Raw genomic sequence first — 24499 nt, 5'->3', positions numbered from 1 at the left:
TAACATGATTCATAAAGTGATCATGTTCTTCTTATATATTCTGAGGCAAGCGAATATCTCCTGTGATGTCAGAGAATATCTTGGATAAAAGTTTCATTAGCATGTGCAGGCAGAATTGAGCACGCACTAATAACCAATAGCTGTTTACGGTCAATCTGAGTGTCTTTGTAATCTGCTGTACACAGGTCATCAGGACAGGGAGAGGAAAACCGTTGCTTTCCCCTGCCAAATAGCAAGTTCAAAAGTGAACAGCACTTGGCATCTCTGCAGATGGGTAACACTGGTCATCATGTTCTCATGGGAGTTTTCATTACGTGCTACTATCACCAAAAGTGCTAAACATGGTTCCGGACCACATTTTGGCATTGCTGTAGATTGAGGTGCGTATACACTTTCTTATCATTCAGGTTATGGTGCAGCAGTACCTGGGAGGAAGAGGTCTCTTGTGTGCCACCGTAGGTCACATGGATGGGAGTGCCTTGATTCCCTTGGCTGGGATTCCCAGCTCCAGTCCAACTATAGTCATCCCCTCTTACTGAGTGGATCAAATCGTTCAAGTACTTGTAATACAGATTGCTGGAGAGAAAGCCAGGCAAGAAGACCTGAAATTAGAAAATATTTAATGGAATAAGCACTAATGAAATAAAGAAAATAACTAAATATACAACAAAAACAAACAACTTTTTGAAAATGTTAGGTTCTATACTACATGTAAGCAATAACAAAAGCCCAAAAACAGAAGACTAGGTATTTATAGTTTTACAGCTGCTGGCAAGATGTTGCCAAGGTTATGTTATGCTTACTCAGGAATTCAGGTTTTCTTCCTGCCATCACCGGATGTCAGCTGCCCTGCCCAATTCCCGCTGAACATGCACGCATAAGGTGGCTCAGAGCAAAGGTAAACATATCTATTGCTCTGATTGGTCAGTCTACCCGGCTTTATGCATATATGTATTAACGGTACTTGTTTCCTAGCACGGCCACAATCATGGGCCTCGGGTGTCATTTTTAGTGGTCTGCGACGCGACCGACGCGATGCCCCCGATTTTCCCATTGAAATGCATTGAAAAGAGTCAAAATCGTGTCGGTCGCGTCGTATGCGGCTAAAAATGGCTTAAATGGTCCAGACGCGATGCCCCCGATTTCCCCATAGGGAACAATGTTAAATGCCTCAATTTAGCCCCGATGCCCCCGATTTCCCATAGGAATCAATGTTAAATGGCTCAATTTACCCAAATCATCATAGGGAACAATGGTAAATGGGCCATGAAACCCAAAAAACACCCCTGAACAGTGAAATGTCCCCCCAAAAGTAGTTTACGCCACCCCACGATCAATGCCAACCCGAAGCGCAGCGAGCCCGCGAGGGGCGGCGGTACGCGTCCTCCGACCTTTTCATACCCCCACTATCCACGTCGGCGTGGAGTTGAGAATAGAATAGTGTGGCGAGCGTAGCGAGCCCGAAGCGTGGCGAGCGCAGCGCGCCCCGCGAGGGGACGCGGATACCTTCACAGGTAAACGCGTCCCTTCGCGGGCTTCACAGGTATCCGCGTGCGCTCGCCACGCTTCGGGCTCGGTGGCTCGCCACACTATTGTATTCTCAACTCCACGCTGACGTGGATAGTGGGGGTATGAAAAGGTCGGAGGACGCGTACCGCCGCCGCTCGCCACGCTTCGGGTTCGCATTGATCGTGGGGTGGCGTAAACTACTTTTGGGGGACATTTCACTGTTCAGGGGTGTTTTTGGGGTTTTCTGGCCCATTCCCTATGATGATTTGGGTAAATTGAGCCATTTAACATTGATTCCTATGGGAAATCGGGGGCATCGCAGGTAAATTGAGGCATTTAACATTGTTCCCTATGGGGAAATCGCGGGCATCGCGTCGTTACCATCGCACCCGATTTTTTTAGTGCATGCGATGGCCGCGATGCCCCCGATTTTTCCTCACGATGCCCACGATCATGATCGTTGTGGCCATGCTAGGAAACAAGTACCGTATTAACAATACATCATGGACTGTACGGGATACGGTCATTATGTGGATATGCATTGGGTTGACCACTGAAGGTCAACAGACCTAAGGTCGATACCTGAAATAGGTCAACATGGGTAAGGTCGACAGGGTCGGTAGGTCGACATGAGTTTTCCCCTTTTTTTGAGTAGACAGGCAGTATTTCATACCCTACCATCCACTAGGGCGTGGTGGGAGAATAGAATAGTGTGCCGAGTGCAACATGGCAGGTGCAGCGAACCATGCGAGGGGATGCAGTACATTGTTGACATTTGGGACAAGAGTGGAAAAACCCATGTCAACCATATGACTGTCTACCTTCCAATTTTTGACTTAACGCTCGTCGACCTTCTGACCCGGTCGACCTTACCCATGTCGACCTAAAGTCTGTTGACCTTCAGTGGTCAACCAAATGAACTATAACTGACTGTACTTACAGAACGTCATAACAATGTGTTCTCCACAATGAAATGTACCAGACACATAACAGACACAACCAGTCATCATACAATTACAGACAATTAGAAACTTGCTATGGATGTGTACATTAAGAGAAAAAAAAATACAGATTTTTACATTCTGCATTTTCACAATATGGAAAATGGTGGTAAGAAGTTATTCTTCAAATCCCCACCTGTGAATAGAAGTCCAATGACTGGGAAATGTTTTACAGTACATCGGTTCTAGCATTTTAACGCTATATAACAGCAGATAAAGACACCAGCCATGTAAACAAAGCTTGCTTTACATTCAGCATAAATAAGCAATTTCTGGTGCATTGATAGCAGAATTAGCACATAATGTATTCCTTGCATACTTTCTTTTTTAAAAGAAAAAACAAAGTTCACACAAATAAGACTGTGGAAAAGTCGCAAACTCCAATTGTCTAGCTTATAGGAAACATTTATAACTACACACTCAAGGTGTTACTACATAAACAAGCCTGGTTAAGGCCTGATGTTTCTTCTATGCAAAATGAATGCTCTAAAGACGTCTGTTCTCTGTGCCATGACCCCACCTTTTCCATGGTGGTCCAAGCCTGACGTAATGGAGTGGTGAAGCAGTTTGGGAGTGGGCCACCCTCCCTGCAAATGTTGGACTCAATTTCCAGCCGCACAGAGTCATCGAAGCCTAAAGGGTGTGTTGCTTGTAGGGAAAAATACCTAGACACGACAAAGTAGAACAACTTCAGATATGGAGAGCTAGGAATACATTTATACATTATGCACTGTTATGAAGAGTTGATCTGTTTTTCACTTTCACTCAAACATATCCCCTAACTGAAGGGAAGTATAGAAATTGTATTTGCATTTATCATATTACATTTGCTGTGATATTTCTGTGTACACGGTGTTTGTGCTGGCAATGAGAGAATGTTTATGCATCTGATAAGGCAGAATCGCCGGCCCAGATATTAAGCACAAGCAGTCAAGATCTAGTTAGATTGCCTGTATGAGCATTAATAAACACTGGGGTAGCACAGATTGCTCAGCACACATTGCTATGTGTGTATAGGGCGATGTGTGCTGAGCAATCTGTGCTAACTAGATCTGTGCTCACGACAGTGAAAGACCACATCACCCCGTGTGATTAGGGCTTTACATATATTGGGTAGCCCGCTGTATAAGTAGAATGGCCTGACCCTATTTAAGCAGTTATGCTGGGTATTTTTAATGATTTTGCCAACTCCAAAGGGTCGGAATGACAAAATCGAATTAATGTCTAGTGTGTATGCTCCATGTTCTCGATCTATGCGTACTCCCGTGTGTCATCAATTACATCCTCTGTCATCTGTACATGCAAGACAACAGGCACAGCAAGCGAAGAAAGGCTAATACTTAAGCTCCACTTTTTCTCTACACATTTACTGTAAATTCACACATGATATTTATTATGGATTTCGGGGATTTGATTCTATGCCAATTTTAGAATACAGTCTTCAAGGCGCAATGCTTACTTGTCATAGAGGATCATTGCATCGTTCTGAGCCTCCTGCCCATCATACTGGCCGTTCTTGGCTGCAAGCTGGGACTGGAAGTTGTCGGCAGCCAGCCAGAACTGTAATATATTTACTGCGTCTTCTTTCTCCATATACTGTTAGAATAGAAATTAACAACAAAACAGTTGGCACCTTTTCAAAGGAAAAGATAATTAAGCATAAAGATAAGTTTGTGCTTGTGCAAGCTCTCTTATAACAATGGGTCCAGTGTCTGATTGGTGAATTGGTCCAAATGACAACCCTGTGTCTGGGAATGATCGCTTTAATAATGTGCAGAGACTTTGAATTCAGACAACACAGATATATCAGAATAGTTACAATTAGAAGTTGGGGTGTCCCGCTACGGACATGTATGCCCACACCAGATCACCTTATAAGTGACTAAGTGGAAATTATAATAGATCTGGCTTGATAAGAAATAAAGATACCAACAGAAAGATTGTTGCTGTGATTTGATATACAATGGAACAAGGTACCCTTACCTCTGAGAAATAAAAGAGAGCCGATTCACAGAACAATATATCCGACAGGTAAACAGTTCCACTGGTCAACACCTCAATCTGGTATTTACAGAAATGCTGACAACGCAAGAATTCAGAAAAGTGCCTGTACAATGGTGAGAAACAGGTCATTAGCATCCATACTCTGATGTGTAATGCTGGACATAAATTGGGCCTGATTCAGTGGTGGACAGAGATCCTGGCATGACTGCATCTTTGTATGCAGTGCCACAGCCTATGAGATTTGTATAGAGATGACTACCGGCAGGGTCTCTGTTTCGCCGGTTTGAATTAAAAGTCAGACCATATGGTTGCTCAGAATGTCCATTGATACATGGGCACCTGTACACTTTTTACACTTTGCCGGATCATTTTTGCTTGCTGATCGTCCCGTGGAGGAATACTTAAGGGCCGCACACTTTGGCTGGGAACCAGCAGCCAAAATGCCATGGTCCAGACAAGACTAAGCATTGCAGCTTAAGCAAGGTTGGCAAGGTAGACCTTACAGTGGCTCGTTAACCCACTAACTGTCTATTCATAACAATTTCTGTCTTTGTGTGTTCTAAATTCAAGGGGTGGGGTACTCCCATGGCAGAAACAGCAGCTTGTTCAGGTGATAGAGAATCATTTAGATCAGCGCTCTGTCATTCTATATTTAGATATTCAATCCTCCGCCGCTATTTCTTCTGTCAGAAATAGCGGCAGGAGCCTATTCAATGCTGTCTTTCTTTTTTTTTCACAATCAGTGTTTATTATGATACAACAACATGCATACACTGTAATATAGACATTTTCATCAGGACTTCAGAAAGTGGGCCGAGTATCAAGTCAAAATAGCTTACAGTCCGTATTTCAATTATTGGTAAATGTATGCATTAACATTTTAAACTGTGGAAAATAACACATTTTAATGTATAAGCATTAGAGTGGAGAATAAAAAGTAATAATAGAAGAATGTAAAGAGAAAGAGGGGAGAGGAGAAGGGAAGGAGAGGGACAGGTAGAGTCCAACCAAAATCATGTCAGGGATGTGGGGCAGGCGTCGGTGAGGTAGTATTTGCATATGATGCATATTCTTGGCTTTCTTTAAAGTTCAGCCAGGGGAACCAGGTAGTGGTAAATGCATTAGAGGGCAGTTTGGCGAAAGAGATGGAAGTAAGGTCTTCCATGAGCATGTAGCGGTCTATTCTCAGGAACCAGTGGGAGATTGGGGGCCGTGTTTGGGTTCTCCAGAAACAGGGTATAGTTGCTCTTGCGGCATTCATTAAGTGCCGGAGGAGGGACTTTTTAAACATTGAAATAGGCATCTCCATGTAGTTAAGCAACCAGAATTCTGGAGTGTGTGGTAAGGGAGTACCAGTAATCAGTATGGATAGTCTCCTAATTGTCGTCCAAAAATCAGTCAGCTCGGGGCACTGCCACCAGATGTGCAGAGGGGAGCCCTGGGAGCGTTGACATCGCCAACATGTATCAGGAATAGTGGGAAACATCCGGTGTACTTGTACCGGGCATCTGTACCACCTTGCAAGGATTTTGTATTGGGTCTCAAGAATTTGAATCGAGGATGAACTGGCAAACGTATATTGGAAAATAGTAGGCCACTGATCATCCGGTATAGTGGTCATCAAATCAGATTGCCATGCCTTAACAAAGGGGGGTAGTTCAGGCAACAGGGCTTCTGAGCACATCTGGTAGAGTGTAGATACAAGGTGTTTAGGTGGGGTGTCATCTAAGCATATTTGTTCGAATCTGGTTGGGGTCCCTCTAAGTGATGAGGTGTTGGAAGATTGGATGTGATGTCGAAATTGTAGGTATGCCCAGAATGAGTTTGTAGGTAAGGAATACTGCTGTTGGAGGTCGGTGAAGGAACGTAGGCCGGAGTTGGAGAGTAGGTGGGAGATGCGGGAGATTCCAGCTGTGGACCAGGTAGTCAGGGAGGGGGAGGCAAGGCCAGTAGGGAAGTTTGGGTTACCAAAAAGGGGTGTGGGAAGGGAGAGCCCAGGACTAAATATGTTATTGTGTTTAAGCTTTTGCCAGCACTTCAAAGTGGGACTTAATGTGGGGTGTGGGGGTCGAGGCATGGTATTGGTCCAGGGGAGGATATGTGTCGGCACAGGGGTCGCAAAATTTAAAATGTGGGTCCACTGTTTGGTAAGGGGGGTTCTAGACATTTCCACTATTCTTGCACCGTGTACCGCGTAGTAGTAATTTATAAACTGGGGGAGTTGCAATCCTCCCCTAGTTCTGCTATTTACTAGAGTCGCTTGGGAGAGGCGGGCTTTACTGGCTCCCCAGATAAATTTCCCTATTAGGCTCTGCAGAGATGTGAAGTAGGAGGTAGGGATTGAGATCGGTAGAGTCTGTAAAAGATATAACACTTTGGGAAGGATGTTCATTTTCACGGTATTAATCCTACCAACCAGGAGAGTCTCAGAAGCGACCATCTCTGGAGGTCAGCTTTCAGTTTAGTCATAAGGGGGAGAAAGTTAAGTTTGAAGAGATTATTAATGTTAGGAGATAGTAGGACCCCTAAATATTTAATATGGGAGGGATGCCACAGAAATTGGTAGGAACCCCTGAGACCCTCTACACTGTCGGCCGGAGTGGATATGTTAAGGGCAATCGATTTGGAGTAGTTTATCTTGAAATTGGACAGCTGGCTGAATCTTTGAAATTCCTTCATAAGAGCCGGAAGGGTAGTTACGGGCTCAGTGAGAGTGGCGAGGAGGTCATCGGCGAATAGGGCCAATTTGTATTCGCGGTCACCCACCCGAACTCCTTTTATGTCCCTATTGGCTCGGATCGCCCGTGCTAAGGCTTCCATACATAGGACAAAGATAGTCGGTGAGAGGGGGCAGCCCTGGCGTGTGCCGTTACTTATTATAAAGGGGGAGGAGAGCGCTCCATTGATCCGAACCCTTGCTGAAGGAGAGCGGTACAGGGCAAGTATACGGTGTAGACAATAGGATCCCAGTCCCAAACTTCGGAGAAGGCCCTCCATAAACCGCCAATCTACCCTATCGAAGGCCTTCTCCGCGTCCGTGGACAGGAAAACATCGAATTATACTTACCGATAATTCCTTTTCTTCTTAGAGATCCCATGGCAGCCATACTTAGGGATATTTCCCCTTTCCTCAGCTTAGACAGGGTGATTTTTTTTCACATAGGCTCCACCCACCTCAGGTACATAAGCCTTCCCCTCCCCTTCCTCTATGTCTTTTGAATGTCTCCTACTCACTTGGAAATAAATCATCCAGAACATAGGGAGGGATCTTTTTTGTGGCTGCCATGGGATCTCTAAGAAGAAAAGGAATTATCGGTAAGTATAATTCGATGTTTTCTTCTACGATCCCCATGGCAGCCATACTTAGGGACATACCAAAGCAAAAAAGGGCGGGAGACCATATCAATGCAGTATTATTTATTTAAGGCACTTTTCAGTACATTTCCCCCAAAATGGGCGGAAGGAATGTGTAAGGCATAATGCCTAGTGAAGGTATGCACAGACGACCAAGTTGCGGCTTGACAGATGTCGGAGAGGGAAGCTTGAGCCTTCCTAGCCCATGAGGCAGCCATCGCTCTTGTCGAGTGTGCTCTTACTATCTGTGGAACAGCTCTTCCTTCTTGTTCGTAGGCAAAGATGATGAGACTTCGAATCCACCTTGCCAAGGTTTGTTTAGAAGGCACAAACCCCTTGTTTGTTCCTTCCGTGACGATAAACAAATGTTTTGTTTTTCTAATTTCTTCAACTCTTAATAGATAAAGCGAGATAGCTCGTACTAGATCTAAAGAATGTAATTCTTCCTCCTCAGGATTAGTAGGATCATCATAGAATGTCGGTAGTATAATCTCTTGATTCAAATGGAATCTGGATACAACTTTTGGAAGAAAGTCTGGATGTGTTCTTAACACCACCTTATTTGGAAACATACTCAGATAAGGTTCCTCTGCCCATAAGGCTTGGATTTCACTAATCCTTCTGGCCGATGTTATCGCTACCAGGAAAACGACTTTCCAGGACAGATATTTAAGCTCTGCTTGTGACAAGGGTTCAAACAGTGCTTGCATGAGAGCATTTAGTACAATGTTGAGATCCCAAGGTACTACCATAGATTTTCTGGGAGGCCGCATCTTCTTTATGGCCCTACAGAATCTGATCACTATCTCTTCTTTTGCCAACTTGCGATCTAGCAATACACTCAAGGCTGATATTTGACACTTCAACGTGGATACTGCTAGGCCCATCTGGAACCCCTCATATAGGAACTGTAGGATCCGAGCTGTAGCAGTCTGTGAAATGAGAGTGGAGTCATTCTTCCATAGCAGGAATCTACGCCACACCCTATAATAGGCCAAGGAAGAGACTTCTTTTCTGGCCTTCAATAGAACCTCAGCAACTTGCTCAGACATGCCATTTTGCATCAGGAATTGCCTCTCAGCTTCCAAGCCCTGAGACAGAATATCCCTGGATTGGGATGATGTAAAGGTCCCTGACTCAAGAGATCCGAAGATATTGGGAGGATCATAGATTCTTGTATCGCCAGTCTGAGTATTGCAGGAAACCAAGGTCTTCTCGGCCAAAACGGTAATATTGCTATTACTGACACTCCGTCTTCCTGCACCTTCTTCAGTACTCGACCTATCATCTGGACCGGTGGAAATACATAGCCCAGTTGACAATCCCATTTGACTGAGAACGCATCTGTTGCTGTCGCTGTTGGCAGATAGAACCTTGAGTAAAATTTCTCTACCTTGTGATTCATCTGAGAGGCCATAAGGTCTATATCTGGCTTGCCAAACCTCTTTACGACCTTCTGAAAGACTGAAGTTTTCAGCGCCCATTCTCCAGGTAGAACTTCCTTCCTGCTTAGATAGTCTGCCACTATATTCTCCTTTCCTGGCACATACAGTGCTGACAGGGATATCAAGTTCTTTCTCGCCCAAGGTACTATCTTTTGCATGATGTCCATCAAGTCTCTGCTTCTCGTACCCCCTTGATGATTGAGGTGTGCTACCACCGATATATTGTCCGAGAAGATTTTGAGATGCTTGCCTTCTATCAGGGACTTGAACTGACAAATAGCTCGCCATACTGCTAGGGCTTCTCTTACGTTTGATGTCAGCTCTGATTCTTCTTGAGACCATCTTCCTTGAATGTTGTGTTCCGCAATATGCGCTCCCCAGCCCACCAGACTTGCATCTGTAGTGAGATTGATGAACCGAGGTAGTTGAAGGTCTGTTGACTTGAGTTCTAGATCTTGTGTCCACCATTTTAGAGAGTCTTTTACCTCCCTTCCCAAAACAATTTTTTCTTGGTTGTTCTTTGACAGTCTCACATACGGCAGGAGCTTCCACTGAAGAGGACGCATGTTCCATTGTGCCCACGGCACTGTTCCTATCGCCGAGCTCATCATTCCCAACAATTGAAGGCCTAGGCCTAGGTTGATCGATTTCTTGTGCCGAAGTTCTGCAGCCAAGGTTTGTATCTTTAAACACCTTTCTTTGGACAGTGAGATTCGAAATTGAGCAGTATCGATTAACACTCCAAGGAACTGTATTTTCTGTGATGGCTGTAGTTGACTCTTCCTGATGTTTATAACCCAGCCATGTTTCTCCAGGTATTGTATCACTATCGCCAAACTTTGTTTTGTCTGATTGACAGAACCTCCTGCAATCAAAAGATCGTCCAGATAGGGCCATATCTGTATTCCTTTTAATCTCAATTGTGCTACTAGGACAATCAGCATCTTTGTGAACACTCTGGGCGACGAAGTGAGGCCAAAGGGAAGGCATCTGAATTGAAAATGATGACCCAACAGGTAGAATCTGAGGAACCTTCGGTCTGACTGATATATGGGTACGTGGTAGTAGGCGTCTTTTAAGTCCAGAGAGACTAAGAAATCGTTCTTCTTGATCCCTGCCAGTATGGATGTTAGAGTTTCCATCTTGAATCTTGTCTTCTTTAGATACATATTTAGTCTTCTCAGATCTAGGATAGACCTGAAATCGCCTGAGTGCTTTTTTACTAAGAAAAGATTTGAGTAAAACCCTTTCTTCCAGTTTGCTCTTGGTACAGCTTCTATTGCTCTGGATTGCATCAATTGATCCACTATCTTCGTTAGAGCTACTCTCTCCATCCTGTTTTCTGGAGGACGAGACTTCATAAATTTGTTTGCTGGTAGATAACTTTGGAATTCTAAATGATAACCTTGTTTCACGACTGTGATCACCCACTTGTCGTGGATAGACTTTTCCCAAATGCTTGCGAATTCTAAGAGTCTCGCCCCCACCTGACCTGATTGACGATAGTCATTGCCTTGGATTTCCTCTGTTCGCACCTCGAAAGGAACTACGTGACAGAGCACCTCCTCTTCTATTATACTGTCGCCCCGGTCGGTAACTTCTGGCGTCTCTGAATTGCTGTCTAGACGAAGTAGGAATAGGGAATTTATTTTTCTTATCCTGGGGCAGGCGAACGGATTTTCCTCCAGTTATTCTTTGGATCATAGCATCCAATTTCGCCCCAAACAAAAAATTTCCTTCAAAGGGTAGTGACGCTAGTCGATTTTTTGAATTTGCATCCGCATTCCAATTCTTCAACCAGAGAGCTCTTCTTGCCACTACCCCTGCTCCTACGGATTTAGCAGAGAAAGCCACTATGTCTAGAGAAGCCTCACATATATATTGTATAGTCTTTTGCATAATCTCCAGATTTTTCAACAAGTATTGCCTAGATATTTTCTCTTCTATATCCTTGTGCATTTCAGTACTCCATAGTCTGAGCGCTCTAGCTGACGACGCCACTGCTATGCCTGCTCTCATAGAAATGGATGATGCCATGTGTGTTTTCTTCAATGAATTCTCAATTCTTTTCTCCATGGTATCCTTAAAGGAAGCACCATCCTCTAAAGGAATCGTGGTCTTAGAGGTAACTTCCGCCACCGCAGCATCTACTTTAGGTACCTCGCACCAACTTAATAGCTGCTCATCTTTAAATGGATACATTTTCTCAATCCTGGGTATCTTACCCAATCTTCTATCCACTGACAACCATTCTTTAGCAATCAGCTCCTTCATCACCCGATGAAATGGAAAGAATCTGCCAGCCTTAGTACGGTCTTCAAACAGAATATCCTGACTATCCACAGGCTTATCAGGCTCCTTATAGTCAATAGCTTTATGTATATATTTTAACACGCTTTGAACTAACTCCAAATTAAAAGAGCTCTCCTCTTTAATTTCCCCAGATTCTTCACCTGAAGAAACATAGACCTCCTCTTGTTTATCTTCAGATCTATTATCATAATCTAAACTTGTTTGAGACCTAGATCTCTTAGAAGACTGTAACTGAGTAAGCTCCTCTTTAGTCACAAAGGATTTCTTCATCCAATCCATCAACTGGGATAACATTTCTGATTGATTGTCTTGTGTCAGAGTTTTAGTACATTCTCCACATTTGTTGCCTTTATAGGAACCAGGTAATACTTTGTCACAGGTGACACAATTGATTGTAGTATGCTTCTTCTTGGAAGAACATTTCTTGCTTGGAGAAGAAGGCACACTGCAATATATATATATATATATATATATATATATATATATATATATATATATATATATATATATATATATATATATATATATATACTATTACTAACTAAAAATAAAATATTTTTCCTAAAGCACAAAACACAATCTGCAGGCTCACCTCGCTAGAGCAGTATCAGTCTTATGGGGGGAAGGATCCATGATGCGCAGCAACAGCAGACACTCCAGTATACTGAAAACCACCAAACAACTGAATAAACCAGCATGGGCTGCCTGATTTTTATCCCCAGCTGTATACCCGGAAGTACTCTGTAGCCCAGGTCACTAGACCTGTTAAAATGCCCCTCATTGAGCCGCCCTCTGGGCGCAACAACGGAGACCTTACTTCCGGTACACGCGCTCCGGCGTGTAACGCTGCCGGCATGTACCGCTGTGCCCCTGTGCGCTGAGACAGAGGAGACGCGCCAGAAGCTGTGTGGAGCTGGCCGCAAGAACGGGGATGTGACACGCCGTCCTGCAGAACCAGACCTTACCCTGACAGACGGGGAGACATCGCAGCTGACAGGTAACTTCCGCGTATATCCATAAGTGCAGGGTCGAGCTGACACAGGTCTCCCTGCATCTTCTTCTTCCCCCCTGCTTAGGTGAGCCCTTGCAAAAATAAAATAACACCCTGCCCTGTCTAAACTCAAAGGAGACAGGAAAAAAGACATAGAGGAAGGGGAGGGGAAGGCTTATGTACCTGAGGTGGGCGGAGCCTATGTGAAAAAAAATCACCCTGTCTAAGCTGAGGAAAGGGAAAATATCCCTAAGTATGGCTGCCATGGGGATCGTAGAAGAAAACTGCGTGTTGTTTACCCTCCTTGATGTGATGTATCAGGTCTATGAGTTTGGAAGTGTTGTCTTTGGCTTCCCGTCCCTTAACAAAACCAACCTGATCATCGTGTATCAGGTCAGGGAGGAGGGAACCCAGTCGGTTGGACAATAATTTAGCATATAATTTCACATCGTTATTAAGGAGGGAGATAGGCCTATAGCTGGCACATTGGGTGGGGTCTTTCCCCTCTTTAGGGATTATTGTGATATGAGCCTCAAGAGATTGAGGGGAGAAGCCTACGGTGTCTGAGACTGCATTGCAAGCTTTCAGGAACAGGGGGAGAAGGGATGCACTATAAACCTTATAATAGCTCACAGGGAATCCGTCCGGGCCCGGGCTTTTGCCAGAAGGAGTATCTGAAAGCGCTCCTTCTAGTTCTTCTTGTGTAAATGGGAGTTCCAGTGATTTTAGGTCGTCCTCCCCAAGCTTCGGAAAGCCTATGGAGGACAGGTAATCCCCCACAGTCTCCCCAAGAGCCGGAGGCGAGTCCATAGACTGGTCCGCTCGTAAATTGTATAGGTTTGTATAGAATTCCTGAAAGGCTGCAGCAATCTGAGGAAAGGTGGAAGCCATATTCCCTTTTGTGTCACGTATAGAGTGTATATAGGTTTGGGCTCTTTGGGCCCGAAGTGCCCTAGCTAGCATAGAACCTGGCTTGTTTCCCCACAGATAGTACTTGTGCCTACATTTGTTCATATCTATTTTGATTCTATTCTGGAAGAATTTTTTAAAATCTAATCTGGCTGCTGTGAGTTCTAGTAGAATATTCGGGTCTGATGTGGATTTATGGGCCAACTCTAGTGTTTGGATACGGGTGAGCAGGTTTTGTCGTTGTGCCAGTCTCTCTTTTTTCAATTGTGATCCCAATTGAATACACTTTCCCCTAATAACACATTTATGTGCTTCCCATATCGTCATAGCTGAAATATTGGGCGTTTCGTTGAGGGAGATGAATTCCGTAATGGCGTTTTGTATATCTTGTTTGAACCGGGGGTCATGTATTAGGAGTTCGTTGAGCCTCCATGACCATGGTTTTGGACATGAGCTAGGAGGGCTGATGGAGGCAAATATTGGGGCATGATCGGACCATGTGATATTACCTACAGAGCTATGGGGAAAATATTGCAAAAATCTATGGTCTACCAGGAAGTAATCTATACGGGTATATACATCATGGGGGGGGCGAAAAAAAGGTATAGTCTTTGACAGTCGGGTGGTGAATCCTCCAAAGGTCTATTAATTGATATTCGTGTAGTATTTGTCGGATCTTCCTATGATCTCTTGACAAAGAACGAGAGGATCTAGAGGAAGAGTCCAGAGAGGGATCTAAAGGCCAGTTGAGGTCACCTCCGACCACTAAGAAGCCTTCTTTCAGGGGTTCCATAAGACGAAGGACTCTACTTAGAAATTGTCTCTGACCCCTGTTTGGAGAGTAGACATTGACGAAAGTATATTTTTGATTATAGATCTTGCATGTCAAGACCTGGCACCTTCCTTCTATCAAGGAATGGTGAGCAAGTTCTGTCACAGGTAGTTTACGGGATAGGATAATTGCGACACCAAGGGACTTACTCAAGGGGTTATTACAACAAAATACATGTGGGAAGTAATAATTACCAAGTTTTGGAGATTTTAATTGTTTAAAATGCGTCTCTTGCACAAAAGCCACATCTACTTTGTCTGAGCGAAGTTCACGTAACAGTGTGGATCGCTTCTCAGGTATGTTTAGGCCCTTAACATTAAATGAGCATATTTTAATGTCCTCTGAGGTCATGGGGGCCATAAGTAGTGTGGTGTTGCGAAGGAGGCATCAAATAGAAGTCTTGAGTAGGGGGGTGTGAGGCCAGACAATCTATATCGGGAAAGAAGCCAGAAATCGTCGAGTTTATAACATAGGTTGGACATTTTAGGGGGAGGTAAAGGGAAGGACGAAGGGGTGATAGAAAACATGGAAAGGAAGCAGAAGAAAAAGGAAATGAGTATGGTAATAAACATTAGAGCATAAGTAGAAAGGTATAGGACAAGAAACTGTCCGCTGTTGGGTGGCATGGGGACATACCATGAACCCATGCCCCAAGTCGGAGCGCGGAACGACCCAACTGGGGTCAGGTGGCGCGGGCCACCCCCAAAAGAGTAAAATAAGTACAGAAATACAACATAGGAAACTTATTGGAGTAACAAAGCTTAATATTGTCAATAACCAAGTAAACGAAGTTATGTCTCTCAATATAAAAATGAGTAACTGCAACGGAAGGCTTAAGTTAGACATATAGCAGAAATACTATACTGTGGTGTGATAAGCAGGAAACTGACTGCCCAGTATAGCGGAGTCTGGGCAGAACTCCGGACAGTCTCCTACTCAGACATCAGTAACATATCAACGTTATCCAAAAACAACACAGCACCTCAAGTAGCCGAGAGTGTCCCTCCGGAATTCTGGGGGGAGATAGCAGTCTTTCGATGCCGAACAGGGACCCACTGTGTTCCTGAGGCCTGTAATGGTGGAGGGTCAAAGCGAGAGTGCAGTTGAGACCATTCTGTAAGTGTCGGTACGGGTATGTCAAGCGTTGAGCAGAATTTATCCAGGTCTTCAGGTAGCTGAAGGATAGCTTGGCGACCTTCATGGGAAGCTTGAACACTTAGAGGAAATCCCCACCTAAATCTAATATTTCTTTGTTTAAGTGAGTCTGTGAGTGGGGCGAGTAGACGCCGTTGTTGAAGAGTGTTCCAGGAGAGGTCAGGGAATATCTGAATCTTGGCGCCATTAAACTCGATACCCTCCAATTTGCGAGCCTTACTAAGAATTTCTTCTTTTTCGTGATGGTAATGAAGACGACATATAATGTCCCTGGGCGCCTCTGATCTGAGCCCTTTGGGGCGTAGTGCCCTATGCGCCCTGTCAAAGAGGATTGTATTATCTGAAGGGGCCGCAGTAATCTCATTGAAGACTTTGGTGAGGGCATCAATTATGCCTGGGCCTTGTACATCTTCTGGTACTCCTCGTATCCGCAAGTTGTTCCGACGCCCCCTGTTGTCCAAATCTTCCAGGCGACGCTGCATCGTCCTCATCTCCTGTGCATGGATGGCAACCACTTCTTGTAGTTTGCGTTGTGTGGAGTCAATGGCTCCTATGTGATCTTCTATGTCTGACACTCGATGGGTGATTTGGCCAATATCTGCTTGGAGAGTGGCGATCTCTGCTTTGACCGTGGCCCCTATTTTCTTCTCCAAGTCAATGAAGTCTTGTTTGGTAGGGAGGTCGTTTTTGGTAGGAAGAGAGCGTAGGTGTGTCAGAACATCCGCCATTGTGACCTCTCCTATCACATCAGGATTGGGAGGCGCTGAGAGGGCCATGGTGCTGGAGTTATCTGAGGACGGGGATGGAGGTACAGAAGAGCGGGATTCGTCTCCTTGCGTAGTTTGGTCAGGAGCAAGATAACGGTACAGATTTGACTGGGAAGCTGTGTCGCCAGATTTCTTGGTGCCTGGGGTCTGCCCCGTTCTCTTGGTTCTTCCCATAAGAAGTTTAGTAACACAGAAGAGTCATATGTTTAGGGCGGAGGGATTTAGGTGATACAATGGTTGAGAGTGATTTTGCCTATGTTGCAGGAAGAGGTGCCTCTCCAGGGGGTGGTCACATCGCCCCGTTCCCCATAGTGTGTGGGTGGGGTGGTCAGGGGGTCATGGCCGGCATGCAGTGAGCGGACCGCATAAGGTCACATATGGCTGGTCGGGTGTATTAAGGATAGTGGGTAGGAGTATCGCCCACCTTAGGCTCCCCTCTTGTGTATGTCGGGCGACACTTGCAGGTAAGTCGACTTCGTGGCGGACTGTGCAGCGACTACCTTGGGAGCATTTTGTGTGACATTTGAATCCCGTTTACAGTATATATTTCAGAGGCAGTGGGTGTTGTTAGGTATAGTAAGCACTATCAGGCAGTCTAATATAATGAATGAGAACACCTTGTGCACAGAGGGGGTCTTCACCCAGGGGAGGGCTTTGTCTTATTAGGATTGCAAGCTGCAAATGGTGAGAGAGTGTGGTTGAGGGATCCACCACAGGGTGGCACTACAGGCTCAGCAAAGGGGAAATGGAGCACAATGTGATGGAGGGTGATGCTGGAACAAGGATATCTCACTTTCCAGACAGTATGTTCTTCAACGCAGTCTGTATGGTCAGACCAAAAGTATGCTCAGGTACAGTTCTTGCATGGTATGTAACATGCGTCCTGTGTAATTGTTGGCTGTCACAGGGGTGTTAGGGGTTCTGGCTGCTACTCGCAGGGCAGTAAACTTCTGCTGGGCTCTGGGGGATATTATCAAGATGGCCGCCGCTACTTTGCAGTGAGCAGGGCTTCTTCCTGCACAGCTCCTGTCCTGGGGCTCTGTGGGGCAGGTGAGGTCAGGGATGTAGTGGGGAGAGTCAGGGGGCGACACCGCTCACCTGTCCTTCTGTTTATCTGGGTCTGGCAGCTTCTGCGGGTTCCCAGCACCCGCGATTTCGGCCTGGAGCTTCGCCGTCGGGTGTCTCCTTAAATTGAGGCCGCGGCTTCCGCGTAATGGTAGGCCGCAATCCGCAGGACGCCGGTGGAGGCGTCCCCGACTCCGCAGCCCCCACCACACGTTACCGGGGGGTCCCCGCAGGGAGGGGATGGATATGCGGAGGCTGGGTGGCTGTATTGTGTGCTTAGAGGGTGCACTTTGAAGGAGTAGTGCGGGAGCTGCCTCAGATAGCGTGCGGTCCCTTCCGTCGCCAGGCCACGCCCCCCTCAATGCTGTCTTTCCTGACAGCATTGAACAGGCTTCTCGGCAAAACAAGCCCAACTTTAGAAGCAGTTGTGCTTGATTTGATGAGAATGGCCGGCCAGCTTGATGATTTCCGGATGCTTGTTTTGGCCACGCCCCCTTCTCGGCACTCAGTTTGAATCCCGTCTACAAAATGAGAGGCGAGCCTACCGAGAACTGGACACGGTCACGGCTGTCAGGTCAGCCTGACAGTCATGACCCTACATTGAATACTCCCCTCAGCCTGTATAATATTGCAGCTACATTATCTTCTGAAAACCAAGGTTAAAAAAAAAAAAAATGATTTTTTATTTAAATTTACAAGAGAATAAATGCACACTGACCAAACGGTTATGAACATCTATAGTGCACAATGCCGGATATCATTACAAACTCCTGCAGTTGGTATAGCACTTATTCTCCAACAGTGTATAAGCACCAGGGGAAGGATGTAATGGAGTCTGAGAATGCCCAGAATTCCCCATGTCAGGCGATCTCTGAATTTTCTTAGAAATGAACAATACAGGCGTTGATTTGCTTGTGTCGAATACTTACATGTTATTCCAGATTTTTACATTGGTCAGGAATTATACTGAATGTTTTTTTTAAATCTGTAAATAGCCATTTAGATGAGTAATCCTCAACTCTCTTTGCCATATCACCATATACAGATGCCAGATTATTGGGAAAAATATATTCAAGCAATTGCAGCTATATTTATACATATGGCATTTACCATGAATGTGCCAGGAAATATATTAACAAAGTCCTCTAACTGGGATATAAAGTGCGTATAAAACATTGGAACTATTCTTATCCTTAGGGGTATCGCAGTTCAGAATCTTTGTAACTATAACCTCTTTCAATGTCATCTTATTTAACATTGTATTTAGGTGTAATTCTTGTAGACATTTCTGTAGGGAGAGTATGTTACATATGCGATAATACCTTCTGTATTTTAATAGTCAACATGCATTTAGCTGCACGTACACAGATTTTTCATTGTTTCATTCATCCCATGTGCATAGCTTATAGAAATCACTTTGCCTTTTATTTCCGGAGATTTATAATGATTTTAGATGGTAATATTAATGGTTTTTGGAATCTTTTTACAGTATACTATAGTGTGCACAAGTGCTCTTTACATTTCTTATTGCATTGTTTCTGGAGACTGTCCAGTCTTTATTAGAGCTGCAGAACACAAGGTGGTCTACATTGTCTTTAACTTTCCTCTTAAGGTCCATACACACTGAGCGATTTTTCCCCTACCTAGCAATTTCCCTGGGGGTTGGATGGCTTTCCACAGCAGGATTCTATGGAAAGCCGTCCACCCCGTTGCTCATCTGCTGGTAATACCAGCAGATGAGCATGGGTGGCCAGCGATGATGCAGGAGTGTGCATCAGCGCTCATCGCTGCCCCGTACATACTGGACGGCTTTGGAGCTGTCACCCAGTGTGTATGGACCTTTACTCTCATTTATCTGGCCCTGCCCACGCTGAATGCAATTCTATGTTAAGGAAGTTCACAGCGCCTCAGCATTGACCATTTGTCGCTCACTGTGTGTAATGATACGTGGTATCCGCACCCAGTCTATATGGCAACTGGAAAGCTGGCAACTATGACCTACTGGCAGTGGCAGAAGTGTGCAATCACCATTTTAGGTTCTGTTTTTATACATCACCAGCCAGTCAGGCCACAATGTTATATGTTGAAAATTTGGTATAGATCTGCCATTATACACACTATAAACAGAAAATAAGACAATAACTTACTCTTGTTCCATGGCATTAAACACTATGGACTGTGCTATAACAAAGCAGTTGGGGTCCACTTGGCCGTCCTCGCCACAGATCTTTGCTGCAAACAACAAAACAAACATTTTATTGGCTCCTTCTCATCTCCCTAAACACTTGTATGATTAAGTGTACAAACATTCCCTCTTATACAGGCTACTATAAGCACAAAAATACCAATGTTACTGCTGAGAATGATGCACGGTTATAAGGGCGAACTGTAATCTCTGTACCGAAATATCAAGTTATGTTCTCCACATCAATAAGGAGAACAATACTGTTTATCAGGGTACAATGATACATGCTAAGCCAGGCATGTCCAAACTATGGCCCTCCAGCTGTTTTGAAACTACAAGTCCCATCATGCCTTGCCCCAGTTTTGCTAGTAGGGAAAACTATGGCAAGGCATGCTGGGATGCGTAGTTTCAAAACAGCTGGAGGGCCACAATTTGGACATGCCTGTGCTAAGCATATTCCATCAGTGACTGAAAAGCAGCTGGAAAGAAGTTCAGAAGTTACATACACATTTTCTTTAAAAATAGTAATAAAATAAAAGGCACGATACAGAGGACTGTCATCTACAGGGCAAAACTTATTTAAATAAAGCTGGGTACACACTGGAGCGATGTCAGGCTGATCTACAATTTCGTAATAAGATATCACCTACATTGCTCAGTGTGTAAGCACTCCAACTGGTGCTAGAGCTAGCGGCTGTTGCTGGTCATCCATGCTGCATATCAAACACAGCAATTACATTAGCAATTCTGTGCCTATCATGCGGTATGTACGGCGAATCGGGCAACAAACGATATGTCGGACCGATCGGATATCACCTTCATGCCACTGCCACCGAGTGACATGAAGGTTGTACTAGTGTGTACAGGAGCAACAATAAATCGCTAGTGACAAACAATGCAACATATCATTTGGTCGTTAGCAAGACTGCGGTATGTGTACACTCAGTATAGCTTGTTCTGAGCTCAAGGGAAATGGTCAGTAAGGATGGAAAAACTGCTGGACGCTCCAGTGTGTACCCTGTTTTAGTTTGGAGTCTTACTAGCTAGCATTGTGTACTGTAAAGTAATGTATATATACTGTATGACAGTTACACTCAGTGTGGCTAAGCTTTTAGTGATTGCTACCTGCAGTGTTTTGGATCATGCCACTCTTATTAACCAACTGTGAGCTATTTTGGTTTATTCTTAAAAACCAAAGCTACTAAAAAGTGCAGCGCACAAGGTGAGACTGCTTATAGCGACAGGCAAATATACTAACACCACACAAAAGGAGAGAGAGCTCAGTACTTTATCTTCATGTGGATTACCTGATATGACATTTATGAATTCCGCTTCACATCCACAAAGTTAAAAATGAAGGTCAGGACGTAAATGCAGCGTGCAGGATTATATTTTGGTTGCGTTTCTAGGGCATTTTATCAGGATTTCAGATGCAGCACAAAAGCCGTCACACTGATTCTATTTGTCATAAGAAGAAACAACTGCTTGAGGATTTAATGAGATTGTGACTCAGCCAAGGGAAAAATAAGGACAATGAAGCCTATGAAAGCAAGCTTTCCATTTTAAGCGAGTCTTGCACTAAATCCTCTCTCTTCTCAGTACTTCTAACACTTCTGGAACCCTTACCTTACCCTGTGGTCACAATAAACGACTAGGTACTTACACATATACTGGGATATCTGCCAATAACTACCACTGCTTCTCTCACATCTCCATAGGTATGGTGGAGCAGAATGGTTCTATAGCTGGGTACACACTTTTAGGATCGGATGAACGCTTGCAAACAACAAAGCAGTGAGTCCCCAGCTTGACCTCCTGTCAGCCTCCTCACAGCCCTGTAGACCGTGTGCTAAAATCGTTCAGTGTGTATGGGCTTCTATGGTACGATGAGGTCAATCTGATAGACATTAATAGTACATAAGATGCGACATCCTGATCCCAGGCATTGCAGCAGTGACACAAGATCCCTCCTATTACACAGAGAGCCAAGCAGCACTGAAGGTTATTTGCAAAGGTTGCGGTTATATGGGAGCACAGATATCCTCCTCAAAGTAGCAAATGGATTGGTCCCAGTAAGGAACTCTCAGCATAGGACATGTATTGCTGTAGAGGCAGGAGTTGTAGCACAAAGACTATTTACAGTGGAATAACCCTTTAAGCACTAAGCTATTGAAAGTTTATAAAAGAATAGAACAGTTTTCTTCTCTGTCATACTGTCAGTAATCACTATTGATAAAGAAACTGAGGTAACAGTTAAAAGGAATCTTTACCTGAACCAATTGAATGCTCTGTATTTACACCGCTCTAATTAGTTCAGGAAATAACACGGTTATCTCAGTGTATATACTGCAGGGAAGGATATAGTGACATGTACAGGTCAGTCTAGATAACCCTTTTTTGTGTGAACGCTACAGGCATATTTACATATTATTTATTTCATATCAGAGTTATTAAAGTGCCGTATGTTTGTCAAGTGCATTCTTGAATTTTACTGTATAACTCTACAGCACAAATGATGGAAGACTAGAGCCGATCATTTGTGGCAAAAAAAGGCGTTGGGTGCGATAAATGGAAATTTTTCCCAATGTTTTTCGGATTGATTTTTGCTGCCTTTTTAATTTGGACACCGGAAAAAAAAAAAGCTGTGTTTTTGTTTGCTCAAAAAAGTAGGAGCCAGATGAGAAAAGCGAATAGAACAACCCATGGTGAAATAATTATCCCCGATCACTAATCTCCACCGCAATGCGGTTCTAGGAGCGGACACCTCAGATCTCACTGAACATGCGATTAATGAAAACTTGGTGCCTTTAGCTTTGAGAAATACGTCCCTTCTTAAACTATACTAGTAACTTTGAAATATATCTAAATGTTTATAACCACTTCTAAGACCCCATTTGCAGGTGCATCCTCATGCTGCTTTCTGTGCAAAAGAGTCCTGGAAAGGGGAAATCTACTACTCCATTTGCATCCATTGGAGTAGTGGGGAGTTCAAAAGTATCGCAGGGGTTCGACTACATGGCGTCACTGTGTAGTCAAGCTCCAGTACACCAGCATATTAATGATAACATTTAGTGCATTTTAACGGTCTCTGCTTTACAACATCAAGGGTGGTATGTTCGTGGATAATGGATTCACTTGGGCCTATCCATCAGCCCCAAAAAGCTGGTACGAGCAACCGCTCATCAGGTAGGTGAAACAGAAACCCCAAAAGTATTCCTATTTGTACTGCGAAAACTGGGATGTGTATTTTCTTCAGGCACCCCACTAGAATCCCCCCCACCAAAAAAATAAAATAAATAAAGCTCACTGATCCTGTTCATTTTCACGAATATGATATCGTGCCCCCACCCCACTCACTCACCTATTCAATGCTGCCGTTAACAACAGTATTGAATTGTCTATGATCTGACTTTGATTAAAATGTAATCCTTTTCTTCAGAAACGGCCACGGATTGTTGAATTTATAGACAATCCACGGCCGTTTCGCCGATCCACGGAACATTGAATTCCGAATGTAGAGTTCCTGTCGGATCGGACAAAACTGGCCCGAGATTCCGACTGTCGGTTCGTTCAGACATTTGGAATCCCAGATTGAATCCCCCGTTAAGTGACACTGTTAAAGTGCAGTAGATCTCATTATGAACACATCGCCACCCAAATTCAATCTCAGTGTCCCCGCATACACACCCCTCTATATCTTCATAACCTCAATTTTACAGTAATCACCTACAGTAGTTTCACACTTATCAGGTTTAATCCCCAAATGTAACTCACCACTGCTCAATAGATTTTAACCCTCTTGTAACCCTAACACCAATGCATCTTAATCCACACACTAAGCACCTAATGTAAAGAATATTATGTTGCATGAGTTATGGATTCAATACCTTTAGCTGATTCTGAAATGGAGCGATGTTTTCTTATACATGTAGCATGTAGTGTTTTATTTCACAACCGTAATACTCACCTACAATATCATTCCTCATTTCCTCACTGATCGGTATAGGCTTAGCAGCATCCGGAGAGATGTATTTGGTGAAAGTATTAACAGCATCTCGCTCTATACCTGAAAAAAATAAAATTAACATGTTAAACTCACAATAAAAAAACATGGGAGACCGTTAGGTGGTTTTCTAAATAAAGATGCTGACAGAAGAACAATGTTCAGGAACAGCTGGAGCGCAGAAGGATTTATACAGGAAAGAATGCGGATGCACAGACTGGAGGTAGTGGAAGATATGCAGCTCCCAGCAGCAGTATTCCCAGCTGGCAATTGAATGCAATGTATATCTGAAACAGTGGATTTGTTTTTGCTTTTTAGCCCTAAATCAATATTTGCCATTTTCATTTGATGTGAAATATTTTTCCCAACATCATACAAAAGGAACAAGACATATAGTGGCACTGACTGTATAAACAGCTAGAATAATAACAAGAATGTCTGACACTAGTGTAACAGTGTAAAACATATACACATTACAAGAGGCATTGTCAGTGTTCGCGAAAACCACCCAAAAAAGTGGGTCCCAGGGACCCTTCACTTCTAAAAATTGGGGTCCTACCGGACCTTTTCTGGGTCCCAACGGAATAAAGCCTCCTCTCCCCTTCTCCCCAGCATGGCTCATGTGGGACAGGGGGGGGGGGGGGGGGGGGAGTATCAATTGGCACACTCGCATAAAGATACATATATACTGTAAACGATATAAACATGAAAACAGGGACACTGCGCGCCGGAGGCGCGCGCTAAAATTTTAGGGCATGTTTTTTGGAGGGAAGTGGTGTGATCACATAGTAGTACACATTACAGCACACACAGTAATGTCCAGTACACATTACAGCACACACCGTAATGCCCAGTACACATTATAGCACACACCGTAATGCCCAGTACACATTATAGCACACACCGTTATGCCCAGTACACATTACAGCACACACACAGTAATGTCCAGTACACATTACAGCACAC

General features: G+C 44.2%; 1 protein-coding gene across 1 annotated transcript in view; it reads right to left on the bottom strand.

Annotated features, from left to right (window-relative positions):
* The window catches only part of AKAP10 (A-kinase anchoring protein 10), a 70475-nt gene that overhangs the window by 10434 nt on the left and 35542 nt on the right, over window positions 1-24499 (bottom strand). Inside the window, exons 5-10 of the mRNA XM_083172426.1 lie at window positions 23498-23596; window positions 19493-19577; window positions 4494-4617; window positions 3970-4106; window positions 3031-3175; window positions 426-602 (exon numbers count right to left, since the gene is read on the bottom strand). Coding sequence (XP_083028552.1) covers window positions 426-602; window positions 3031-3175; window positions 3970-4106; window positions 4494-4617; window positions 19493-19577; window positions 23498-23596 — 767 coding nt within the window. The remainder of the gene's footprint in view (window positions 1-425; window positions 603-3030; window positions 3176-3969; window positions 4107-4493; window positions 4618-19492; window positions 19578-23497; window positions 23597-24499) is intronic.

This window comes from Crinia signifera, chromosome 2, assembly GCF_055691185.1.
Source record: "Crinia signifera chromosome 2, ASM5569118v1, whole genome shotgun sequence".
Taxonomy (NCBI): Eukaryota; Metazoa; Chordata; class Amphibia; order Anura; family Myobatrachidae; genus Crinia; species Crinia signifera.
This window is presented reverse-complemented; position numbering and strand designations above follow the sequence as displayed.